A 13,247-nucleotide genomic window follows, 5' to 3' on the forward strand; every position below is an offset into this window, starting at 1 on the left:
CTGTTTATATACACTGTTTATATACACTGTTTATATACACTGTTTATATACACTGTTTATATACACTGTTTATATACACTGTTTATATACACTGTTTATATACACTGTTTATATACACTGTTTATATACACTGTATATATACACTGTTTATATACACTGTTTATATACACTGTACATATACACTGTTTATATACACTGTTTATATACACTGTTTATATACACTGTTTATATACACTGTTCACTCTGACAGACTCTGCCTTAGTTGAAGATTAACTTACACAAAATTTTAGTAGAATTTATCAGAAATTATCGGTATTTTTCAATCATTTGCAATTGTTTTGATGTTTGAGGTGATCTGACTGTCAGGATGTTTCGAGGTTGAAAATAACAAAATTTCATCGCGATTAAAACGCTCAGAAGGAAAACACGTGTGAAATGACGTCAGAAGTTGTTATCATTGAGATAGTTGACTTCGGCTATTGCGTACATTACGCGTCAGTATTCAGTCGGTCTCTTTGCATCTATAGACGTCATAATCGCACTTTTGCTTGATCTGACCTTTTTTACTGTAATTAAGTTTTATCAATTTTAATCTTGAAACATCCTGACAATCAGACAATCTCAAAAATAAAAAACAATCGCAAAGGATAGAAAAATACTGATACTTTTTGATGATATCAACAGAAATTTTGTGTAAGTTCATCTCTAGCCGAAACTACTAGAGGATGAAGGCTACTAGAGGATGAAGGCTACTAGAGGATGAAGGCTACTAGAGGATGAAGGCTACTAGAGGATGAAGGCTACTAGAGGATGAAGGCTACTAGAGGATGAAGGCTACTAGAGGATGAAGGCTACTAGAGGATGAAGGCTACTAGAGGATGAAGGCTACTAGAGGATGAAGGCTACTAGAGGATGAAGGCTACTAGAGGATGAAGGCTACTAGAGGATGAAGGCTACTAGAGGATGAAGGCTACTAGAGGATGAAGGCTACTAGAGGATGAAGGCTACTAGAGGATGAAGGCTACTAGAGGATGAAGGCTACTAGAGGATGAAGGCTACTAGAGGATGAAGGCTACTAGAGGATGAAGGCTACTAGAGGATGAAGGCTACTAGAGGATGAAGGCTACTAGAGGATGAAGGCTACTAGAGGATGAAGGCTACTAGAGGATGAAGGCTACTAGAGGATGAAGGCTACTAGAGGATGAATGCTACTAGAGGATGAAGGCTACTAGAGGATGAAGGCTACTAGAGGATGAAGGCTACTAGAGGATGAAGGCTACTAGAGGATGAAGGCTACTAGAGGATGAATGCTACTAGAGGATGAAGGCTACTAGAGGATGAAGGCTACTAGAGGATGAATGCTACTAGAGGATGAAGGCTACTAGAGGATGAAGGCTACTAGAGGATGAAGGCTACTAGAGGATGAATGCTACTAGAGGATGAAGGCTACTAGAGGATGAAGGCTACTAGAGGATGAAGGCTACTAGAGGATGAAGGCTACTAGAGGATGAAGGCTACTAGAGGATGAAGGCTACTAGAGGATGAAGGCTACTAGAGGATGAATGCTACTAGAGGATGAAGGCTACTAGAGGATGAAGGCTACTAGAGGATGAAGGCTACTAGAGGATGAAGGCTACTAGAGGATGAAGGCTACTAGAGGATGAATGCTACTAGAGGATGAAGGCTACTAGAGGATGAAGGCTACTAGAGGATGAAGGCTACTAGAGGATGAAGGCTACTAGAGGATGAAGGCTACTAGAGGATGAAGGCTACTAGAGGATGAAGGCTACTAGAGGATGAAGGCTACTAGAGGATGAATGCTACTAGAGGATGAAGGCTACTAGAGGATGAAGGCTACTAGAGGATGAAGGCTACTAGAGGATGAATGCTACTAGAGGATGAAGGCTACTAGAGGATGAAGGCTACTAGAGGATGAAGGCTACTAGAGGATGAAGGCTACTAGAGGATGAAGGCTACTAGAGGATGAAGGCTACTAGAGGATGAAGGCTAATTGGCTAGTTTGCATCATCCATCTCTGACATCGCAGCATAATACATTAGATAATCTTTACTCTGTTGAAGAGTTTTAAGATACTGTTTTTAATAGATATTAAGATATCAAAGGGCCTCTGTTTGTATAATGATATGACTCGCAACATGTAATTTCCTCCTATTCTCCTAAGCTCTGGATTTCAGTTCTTTCTTGCTCATATATTATAACAACGAGGAAGAGATGCTACGTAGTTATGAACCAAAACAGCTCATTGGTTACTTTATGAATATGGCTGATCTTTGTATTCCGCCCAAACAGGAAGTTATTTGAGTCATCAGATGTTATCAATATCAGTTAATCATCAAATGCTTTCTTCTGTAAAACAAATCAACTTTTAAACTCGGCAATGTTGTTGGGCACTTGCGATTTTAGATGCATTCAAGTAACAATAAAGGCCAGAAATTTTTTTCTGTTACAGTAGGTGTTTCTACATCTTCCAGGAATGTTTATGTTATAGGGATTTTACGTTGTAAAAACATGTAAATTGCCTAATTTGTCCCCAGATCTTTCCAAACCCTCCCCTTTGGCCATCCAAAAAGAAAAAAAACTAGATTTAACTCTTTTAATTTATGGGTTGTACCATCACTGCAGTATTATTGGTTTGCATCAACAACTTTTCTCCTTTTTATGATCAATCTCACTGGTTTTATAGACCATGATTGCGGTAATTTTACAATAAGTTTGGGGGAACCGCACATCTTTGACGTTCATTTACAACAATTTGCTTATTTTTTCTAGACAGCAAAGTGTATTCTGCAAAGTAAAACTAATAACAAATATTTTATTTATTTACAATAAAGCAAAACAACAAAATATTTCTACTATAAAAAAATGGCACCACCACTTCGTCGTCTATCAGTATCCAGGGATCAAGGTTAGGATAAAAGATAACTTTTGACTATACTCCAACTCGTGACATTCAGGTTGGTAGACCGGCGCTGTAACATCAGCACCAATCGATCGCCTTCGTATTTATGAACAATTGCGCAGCTACCCTATTCTCTGTTTTGTCGACATATCTGACGATCTATCACAACGAACTAGAATTCCATGAAGGTTGTATATAAAATAGATATAACGTTATGCGCACGTCGCTTTTTCTTTCGCAAGTGCGGCGAGATAGATTAACATTCAAATCGAAGTTAAGAACTCGCCTGACGTGACGCTTCGCGCTATATGGAATTTTCTACGTATTATGAAGCAAAAACTTCACATAAATCTTTTTTGCTATTTGAAATTTGTGTTACAGATGGTTACTTTATAGAAGGTATACTTTATAGAAGGTATACTTTATAGAATGTATACTTTATAGAAAGTATACTTTATAGAAGGTTACTTTATAGAAGGTTACTTTATAGAAGGTATACTTTATAGAAGGTATACTTTATAGAAGGTATACTTTATAGGAGGTATACTTTATAGAGGGTATACTTTATAGAAGGTATACTTTATAGAAGGTGTACTTTATAGAAGGTATACTTTATAGAACGTATACTTTATAGAAGGTATACTTTATAGAAGGTATATACTTTATAGAAAGTATACTTTATAGAACGTATACTTTATAGAACGTATACTTTATAGAAGGTATACTTTATAGAAGGTATATTTTATAGAAGGTTACTTTAGAGAAGGTATATTTTATAGAAGGTTACTTTATAGAAGGTATACTTTATAGAACATATACTTTATAGAACGTATACTTTATAGAAGGTATACTTTATAGAAGATTACTTTATAGAAGGTATACTTTATAGAAGGTTACTTTATAGAAGGTATACTTTATAGAAGGTATACTTTATAGAACGTATACTTTATAGAAGGTATACTTTATAGAAGGTTACTTTATAGAAGGTATACTTTATAGAAGGTATACTTTATAGAACGTATACTTTATAGAAGGTATACTTTATAGAAGGTTACTTTATAGAAGGTATACTTTATAGAAGGTATACTTTATAGAACGTATACTTTATAGAAGGTATACTTTATAGAAGGTTACTTTATAGAAGGTATACTTTGTAGAAAGTATACTTTATAGAACGTATACTTTATAGAATGTATACTTTATAGAACGTATACTTTATAGAAGGTATACTCTATAGAAGATATACTTTAGAGAAGGTATACTTTATAGAAGGTATACTTTATAGAAAGTATATTTTATAGAAGGTATATTTTATAGAAGGTATATTTTATAGAACGTATACTTTATAGAACGTATACTTTATAGAACGTATAATTTATAGAACGTATACTTTATAGAACGTATACTTTATAGAAGGTATACTTTATAGAAGGTATACTTTATAAGGGCGTCTATTATACTTTCCTATTTTTATTACTTGTTTTTTGTTGAATAGCGTACATCTAAGGAGCATTAAAATTTTTTATAAACATTTTTAATACAATCAAATTGACATATAAAATTGATCTGTTCTGATGTCAAAACTATCCTAGTAAGAACAGGTATTCTACATGTAGTAAGAATACCGTATGTTACATTTTGTTTGCTCTGTTCCCGAGCCTAAAAACAGTGATAAATGTTTCAAGTAGTTAAATATCGCGCGAAAGCAAATGCATCATATAATATTATATAAAAATAAATGTAAAAGGGTAAATTATATGTAATAATTAATAATAATATAATATTGTAATTATTATAATATGAATATATAATAATAATTAGTTATGTAATAATATTAATAAAGTGATAATCAGTAAAAAGGATTAAGCTATTATCGTACCATAGAGAGATATGTATGAAAGTGTAAGTTCAGTATCGGTGCGAGTAATAGAAATATACAGAGTAACTTACTTTAAATTACACTAGAAATAGTTTTAACTCACTTCATTTAACATAATTTTTTATGTTTAATTTTTAGTTTATTAAGCTTTTTCACGTTTACCTACAACTTGTAATGTTTTGAAAGATATTGGGTGCCATACATTCATCTGCTGGAAATCTACTTCATATGGCGAGACAAATATTTGCTCAAATTTCACATCAGATGTCAAATGATTTGTGTGTAAAACAGGGTCTGACTGCATTCTCTAGCTCTCTGCTGGTTATTATTCAAATTTGAGGTGGAATACGTCAAGGCTGGCTCACACTAACTATATCGCCGTATCTCGGTGTTGATTCCACAATACATCAGTGATCGTCTGTGATAACATTGTTCACACTATCACAAACCCATCCACGCTTGCATCAGCAAATACTCTTTTTTATTTTTCCCGAATAAACCTTTTTGTTTTTGCCTGCTCGAATCAAATACTAGGCCCGCAGCAACTATCTTAAACATAAATAAATAAATCACACTATTCACCACCACGAATTACTATCGCTGAAATAGTTCATATTGTACAGGCTGTCGTCGATGCTCGGCGAAACATCGGGAAGATTTGACAGCTGCAAACTTTTTCAATGTATCCACGCTGCTTCATCGATGCTATCAGCCACCGGTTCACATAGTCGACGATGAACGCTGAAAGTAAACCGCCGACATGAGGTGATATAGTGTGAACCAGCCTTTAGAATCCTCTCGTTTGCTTCATAAACCAGAGATGGCTATCCGGAACACCTCACATGAATTGTCACTGTCTGAACCTTAAAACTAAGGCTAATCACATCAAACTATCGAATATATTTATAAAAGAAGCGATGAGTCAAATAGACAAGAGAAATGTTCTTGACTTAGCATTGATCTAACCCAGTTAGATGTAGTTGGAGCCTCAGTCACACTCTGTACAGCAACGTTTGCATGCATGACACTTCAATACCTTGTTTGAACAGCGTCCAGTGTGTACCTGTGTGCATGTGTATTAATCCAATTGCTATTTTCATGTTTATATTTAATTTTAAAAGTGTTTTAAAATTTTTTTACAAGAATTTTAAAAGATTTTTAAATTGAAATAAATCTAGCAAAACTTGTCGCATCTTTTTAGTACTTGTCTCTATAATCTAACTTGAGTTTCCTGCTTTCGTGATAACATTTCGGGCTGTTTGAAGCTATCAAAAGGGGAGCTCAGATCACGATGTTCTTTGTATAACAGTTGTCTGTCCATTCTCATTATCCATACCCTCTGTCCATCCTTTCTGTCTATCCTTTCTGTCCATCCTCTCTGTCCATCCTCTCTGTCCATCCTCTCTGTCTATTCACTCTGTCCATCCTCTCTGTCTATCCTTTCTGTCCATCCTCTCTGTCCATCCTCTCTGTCCATCCTCTCTGTCCATCCTCTCTGTCTATTCACTCTGTCCATCCTCTCTGTCTATCCTTTCTGTCCATCCTTTCTGTCTATCCTCTCTGTCCATCCTCTCTGTCTATCCTTTCTGTCCATCCTCTCTGTCTATTCACTCTGTCCATCCTCTCTGTCTATCCTTTCTGTCCATCCTCTCTGTCCATCCTCTCTGTCCATCCTCTCTGTCTATTCACTCTGTCCATCCTCTCTGTCTATTCACTCTGTCCATCCTCTCTGTCCATCCTCTCTGTCTATCCTCTCTGTCCATCCTCTCTGTCTATCCTCTCTGTCCATCCTCTCTGTCTATTCACTCTGTCCATCCTCTCTGTCTATCCTTTCTGTCCATCCTCTCTGTCCATCCTCTCTGTCCATCCTCTCTGTCCATCCTCTCTGTCTATCCTCTCTGTCTATCCTCTCTGTCCATCCTTTCTGTCCATCCTCTCTGTCCATCCTCTCTGTCTATTCACTCTGTCCATCCTCTCTGTCTATCCTTTCTGTCCATCCTCTCTGTCTATCCTCTCTGTCCATCCTCTCTGTCTATCCTCTCTGTCCATCCTCTCTATCTATCCTCTCTGTCTATTCACTCTGTCCATCCTCTCTGTCTATCCTTTCTGTCCATCCTCTCTGTCCATCCTCTCTGTCCATCCTCTCTGTCCATCCTCTCTGTCTATTCACTCTGTCCATCCTCTCTGTCTATCCTTTCTGTCCATCCTTTCTGTCTATCCTCTCTGTCCATCCTCTCTGTCTATCCTTTCTGTCCATCCTCTCTGTCTATTCACTCTGTCCATCCTCTCTGTCTATCCTTTCTGTCCATCCTCTCTGTCCATCCTCTCTGTCCATCCTCTCTGTCTATTCACTCTGTCCATCCTCTCTGTCTATTCACTCTGTCCATCCTCTCTGTCCATCCTCTCTGTCTATCCTCTCTGTCCATCCTCTCTGTCTATCCTCTCTGTCCATCCTCTCTGTCTATTCACTCTGTCCATCCTCTCTGTCTATCCTTTCTGTCCATCCTCTCTGTCCATCCTCTCTGTCCATCCTCTCTGTCCATCCTCTCTGTCTATCCTCTCTGTCTATCCTCTCTGTCCATCCTTTCTGTCCATCCTCTCTGTCCATCCTCTCTGTCTATTCACTCTGTCCATCCTCTCTGTCTATCCTTTCTGTCCATCCTCTCTGTCTATCCTCTCTGTCCATCCTCTCTGTCTATCCTCTCTGTCCATCCTCTCTATCTATCCTCTCTGTCTATTCACTCTGTCTATCCTCTCTGTTCATCCTCTCTGTCCATACTCTATGTCTATCCTCTCTGTCCATCCTCTCGGTCTATCCTCTCTGTCTATCCTCTCTGTCCATCCTTTCTGTCCATCCTCTCTGTCCATCCTCTCTGTCTATTCACTCTGTCCATCCTCTCTGTCTATCCTTTCTGTCCATCCTCTCTGTCCATCCTCTCTGTCCATCCTCTCTGTCTATTCACTCTGTCCATCCTCTCTGTCTATCCTCTCTGTCTATTCACTCTGTCCATCCTCTCTGTCTATCCTCTTTGTCTATTCACTCTGTCCATCCTCTCTGTCTATCCTTTCTGTCCATCCTCTCTGTCCATCCTCTCTGTCTATCCTCTCTGTCTATTCACTCTGTCCATCCTCTCTGTCTATCCTCTCTGTCTATTCACTCTGTCCATCCTCTCTGTCTATCCTTTCTGTCCATCCTCTCTGTCCATCCTCTCTGTCCATCCTCTCTGTCCATCCTCTCTGTCTATTCACTCTGTCCATCCTCTCTGTCCATCCTCTCTGTCCATCCTCTCTGTCTATTCACTCTGTCCATCCTCTCTGTCCATCCTCTCTGTCTATCCTCTCTGTCCATCCTCTCTGTCTATCCTCTCTGTCTATCCTCTCTGTCCATCCTCTCTGTCCATCTTTGTCTATCACTCTGTCTATCCTCTCTGACCATCCTCTCTGTCCATCCTCTCTGTCCATCCTCTCTGTCCATCCTTTCTGTCCATCTTCTCTGTTCATCTTCTCTGTCCATCCTCTCTGTCTATCCTTTCTGTTTATCCTCTCTGTCCATCCACTCTGTCCATCCTCTCTGTCCATCCTCTCTGTCTATCCTCTCTGTCTATTCTCTCTGTCCATCCCTTCTGTCTATCCTTTCTGTCCATCCTCTGTCCATCCTCTCTGTCCATCCTCTCTGCCCATCTTCTCTGTCCATCCTTTCTGTCTATCCTCTCCGTCCATCCTCTCTGTCTATCCCCTCTGTCCATCTTCTCTGTCCATCTTCTCTGTCCGTCTTCTCTGTTCATCCTCTCTGTCCATCCTCTCTGTCTATCCTCTCTGTCTATCCTCTCTGTCCATCCTTTCTGTCCATCCTCTCTGTCCATCCTCTCTGTCCATCCTCTCTGTCTATTCTCTCTGTCTATCCTCTCTGTCTATCCTCTCTGTCTATCCTCTCTGTCTATCCTCTCTGTCCATCCCTTCTGTCCATCCTTTCTGTCTATCCTCTCTGTCTATCCTCTCTGTCCATCCTTTCTGTCCATCCTCTCTGTCCATCCTCTCTGTCCATCCTCTCTGTCCATCCTCTCTGTCCATCCTCTCTGTCCATCCTCTCTGTCCATCTGGTCTGTTCATCTAGTCAGTCTATTCGCTCTCTCCATCCTCTCTGTATATGCTCTTTGTCCATCCTGTCAGGCTGGTAATCACCCTAACTCAATTCCTTGGCATCTGGTATGTTTCCCATTGTTTGTCCTGTTAGATAATCTCTTTACTTGCTAGATACTGTCATAGGGCTCACTAGGTAGTCCTATTCAAGCACTTGTTATATCATATTGCTTCAACTCTACTTATCCTTATCTAATCACTGCCTATGTACTAACTGCCCATCTCATACAGGCCAGGAACGAACACAGAAAATGAACAGAATGTATTATCAAGGCGCGCACGCCTGCGTCATCATGTTCGACCTCACTTATGAAAAGTCCCTCGAAATTTCTCTCAAATGGAAAGAAGACCTGGATAGCAAGTGCACCCTAGAGAATGGAGAGCCCATACCCTGTATTCTGCTGGCAAATAAGGTAAAGCCAGCTTAACCTTTGTACTGCGCTGCTGTATTTGTCCTCAGACATAAATGTTTGTTAGACTTTGACAGTAGTTAGGTTATTATCTCTATTTCCGCATATCCATCAAAATAAGAAAGCATGCAATGCTAATACTTTTCAAAATATAAAGGCTTTCAAGTCATGCCACCAAGTAGCTCTATAATAGGGAGTAGATGACTAGCCTCTTTAGGTTGCTTCATCAGATCGTCAGTGCTGTTGATATCAGAGAAACCTATCAAAGATCGTACGCTAGATTTGCTCTGCAATAATGCGTGGGCGACTCACTAATAGCTGAGAGAGCAGTCATAAACCTCTTTGTATTCTTGTTTTGTTGTTTCCTAGTCTCTTAAATATGGGTGTATTTCATTGGAATCATGAATCAGGTCTTATTAATATATGAAATTTGTGTCGATAAGTTGAACAGTGTTCTGGACACGCTACGTTTTGTTCAGTCTAATCGGAGAGAATTGCACAGAACTTACAGATATCGTAGGATAATATTTACACGTATGTCTAGTTTATTTGTTAATATTTATGTATGGTTATATGGGCCAGAATGTTTATTTAGACAGTCAAGATTTCTGACCCAAAAGGCAAGAAGTACATTTTACTTTAACATCAAATAGTATAAAATCGCCGACTGATTTCAATTTATTCACCAAAGTTTTGAATATATTTTTATAAAGTCATGGAAAGCCCCTAGAAGTATAATAGTGGTCTAATGCATAGCCTATTGATCAAGTCATGCAGTTCAAAATCACAAATACTAATCTTGAATGTTCATTAAGTAAGGCTCCGCCTCATTTTGTCCCTCTCCTATACAGCACACACTTCTATAATGTATACATCCTATAACATAAATTTCAGATAACATAAAAAATTTATGCTAAGTTTTTGTTTCTTACTACATAAAAAATTTCATATAACATAAAGTGTCAAGTTTGAGCAAGTTCTCAAAGTCGATTTTAATGGTAACATATCTCATCGCACTTGTGAGCGAAAAAATGACGTACGTACAGCGTTGTATCTATTATACATACAACATCCATGACATTTTAGTTAGTCAAGATAATCGTCAATTGTGTCGATGAAACAGAGAATAGGTAGCTGCGCAATTGCTCATAAATACTCGAAGGCTATGGATTGGCGCACGTGTTACGCGTCGGTTTACCAATCTGAATGTCATGTGTTGGAGTACGTTGAAACTTATCCTTTATCCTAACCTTGACCCCTGGATACAGATAGACGACGAACAGGTAAACGCCGCTCTTTTTATAGTAAAACTATATTTTAGTTTTACTTTATTGTAGACATATAAAATATTTGTTATTAGTTTACATTGCAGAATAGACTTTGCTGTCTTGAAAAGATGTGCGTTTCCCTATCAACTTGCTGTAAGATTACCGCAATCATAGTCTATAAAACCAGTGAAATTGATCAGATAAAAAGAGAAAAGTTTTCAATGCAAATTAATAATACTGCAGTTACGGTACAGCCAACAAATTAAGAAGTTAAGTCTAGTTTTTCCTTTTTGTACGGCCAAAGGGGTGAGTTTGGAAAGATCGTGGAACAGACTAGACAATTTACACGTATTTTACTGTTCGTATAATGTAAACGTTCCTGGAATGGATTATTCGCTTTGCAGGAGCGTCTGCTGTATTTCCTTTTTATCGTCGTCATATTCGGGGTCGTATTTATTTTGTGACAAATGGCTGCCATGGTGGCCTCAGAGTTGTTGTAAGAAACCTTATTGCTATTTTAGCATTATTATATATTATTGTCTTGCATCCTGTGAGTTGTTAATCTCATCCTCTTCTGTCTCTAAAACATACTGCTAGGAGCAACAGAGTATAGTTAGAGGTTTACCTAAACCTGCAAAATACTAATAGTGTTTATTGATATTTAAGGCTATTGTACTTTTATTAAAATAATAATAGTGTTTATTGATATTTAAGGCTATTGTACTTTTATTAAAATAATAATAGTTGTTATTGATATTTAAGGCTATTGTACTTTTATTAAAATAATAATAGTGTTTATTGATATTTAAGGCTATTGAACTTTTATTAAAATAATAATAGTGTTTATTGATATTTAAGGCTATTGAACTTTTATTAAAATAATAATAGTGTTTATTGATATTTAAGGCTATTGTACTTTTATTAAAATAATAATAGTGTTTATTGATATTTAAGGCTATTGTACTTTTATTAAAATAATAATAGTGTTTATTGATATTAAAGGCTATTGTACTTTTATTCAAAAAGTAATCATGCACTTGTAGACATCTACTTAATATGTTTTGTTTTTGTTCACAAAGTAGGATTAGTTATTAGCTATATTGTACTGAAATGTTGTATAGACGTGGTTTGCAGATAGTATTAGGATTAGTGATGGAGGAAAATACATTTAGACTTTGACTTAGTTCACCTCAATCCACAAACATTTTGACATGCAATGATAGCATTTGATTAAATATTTGTTTTGACATGCGCAGTTATTACCAACCTACGATGCCTGAAACTTCTTAAACAATTACAGTTCTCTTTTAGGTAGTTCGCTTCTGATCTGTTTGAAAATATATTCATGTCTTCATCTTTCTTTTTTGTTTTTAATTCATTAAACTATTAAGCAGTAAGAAGGGTTGAACTAGTAAGTAGTAAGAAGGGTTGGACTAGTAAGTAGTATGAAGGGTTGAACTAGTAAGTAGTAAGAAGGGTTGAACTAGTAAGTAGTATGAAAGGTTGAACTAGTAAGTAGTAAGAAGGGTTGAACTAGTAAGTAGTATGAAAGGTTGAACTAGTAAGTAGTAAGAAGGGTTGAACTAGTAAGTAGTAAGAAGGGTTGAACTGGTAAGTAGTAAGCAGGGTTGAACTAGTGAGTAGTATGAAGGGTTGAACTAGTAAGTAGTAAGAAGGGTTGAACTAGTGAGTAGTAAGAAGGGTTGAACTAGTAAGTAGTAAGAAGGGTTGAACTAGTAAGTAGTAAGAAGGGTTGAAGGAGGTGAAAAAAGAAAGCGGTGCTTTTGTCTGACTTGAAACCGCAATGCCGGTATGAGCAAACGTCTTTATATCTGCTCTTTAAAACATATCCAAAGCGTTCAAGAAGATATCTAGAAGAGGAATTGATTGTGATACAAAATAAAGCGAGTAGGAAACTAGAGAAACTGGAAAGGCTGGATCATTAAAGATAAAATGTGAAGAATAACAACTATGGAAATAAAATTAAAAAATATAATGTATTATCATTGTTATGTTATGTAATCATTATTATGTCAAAGGTCGCATAGCCTAAACTAGCTCTATATCTCTATCACCACCTCTACCTACACACTGTCTGTCTCCTCTATACCTCTGTTCATGTAGTCTATGTTATACTAGCTCTGTATCTCTATCACCACCTCTACCTACACACTGTCTGTCTCCTCTATACCTCTGTTCGTGTAGTCTATGTTATACTAGCTCTGTATCTCTATCACCACCTCTACCTACACACTGTCTGTCTCCTCTATACCTCTGTTCATGTAGTCCATATTATACTAGCTCTGTATCTCTATCACCACCTCTACCTACACACTGTCTGTCTCCTCTATACCTCTGTTCATGTAGTCTATGTTATACTAGCTCTGTATCTCTATCACCACCTCTACCTACACACTGTCTGTCTTCTCTATACCTCTGTTCATGTAGTCTATATTATACTAGCTCTATATCTCTATCACCACCTCTACCTACACACTGTCTGTCTCTTCTATACCTCTGTTCATATAGTCCATATTATACTAGCTCTGTATCTCTATCACCACCTCTACCTACACACTGTCTGTCTTCTCTATATCTCTGTTCATGTAGTCTATGTTATACTAGCTCTG

The 13,247-nt window shown here is 37.4% G+C and overlaps 1 protein-coding gene across 2 annotated transcripts in view; it reads left to right on the forward strand.

The window, feature by feature from the left end:
- LOC137402450 (ras-related protein Rab-7L1-like) overlaps nucleotides 1-13,247 on the forward strand; it is a 44,063-nt gene that overhangs the window by 20,663 nt on the left and 10,153 nt on the right. For both annotated transcript variants that reach the window (XM_068088952.1, XM_068088958.1), the window contains exon 3: nucleotides 9,171-9,352. In XM_068088952.1, coding sequence (XP_067945053.1) covers nucleotides 9,171-9,352 — 182 coding nt within the window. The remainder of the gene's footprint in view (nucleotides 1-9,170; nucleotides 9,353-13,247) is intronic.

This window comes from Watersipora subatra, chromosome 1 (genome assembly GCF_963576615.1).
Source record: "Watersipora subatra chromosome 1, tzWatSuba1.1, whole genome shotgun sequence".
Classification (NCBI taxonomy): Eukaryota; Metazoa; Bryozoa; class Gymnolaemata; order Cheilostomatida; family Watersiporidae; genus Watersipora; species Watersipora subatra.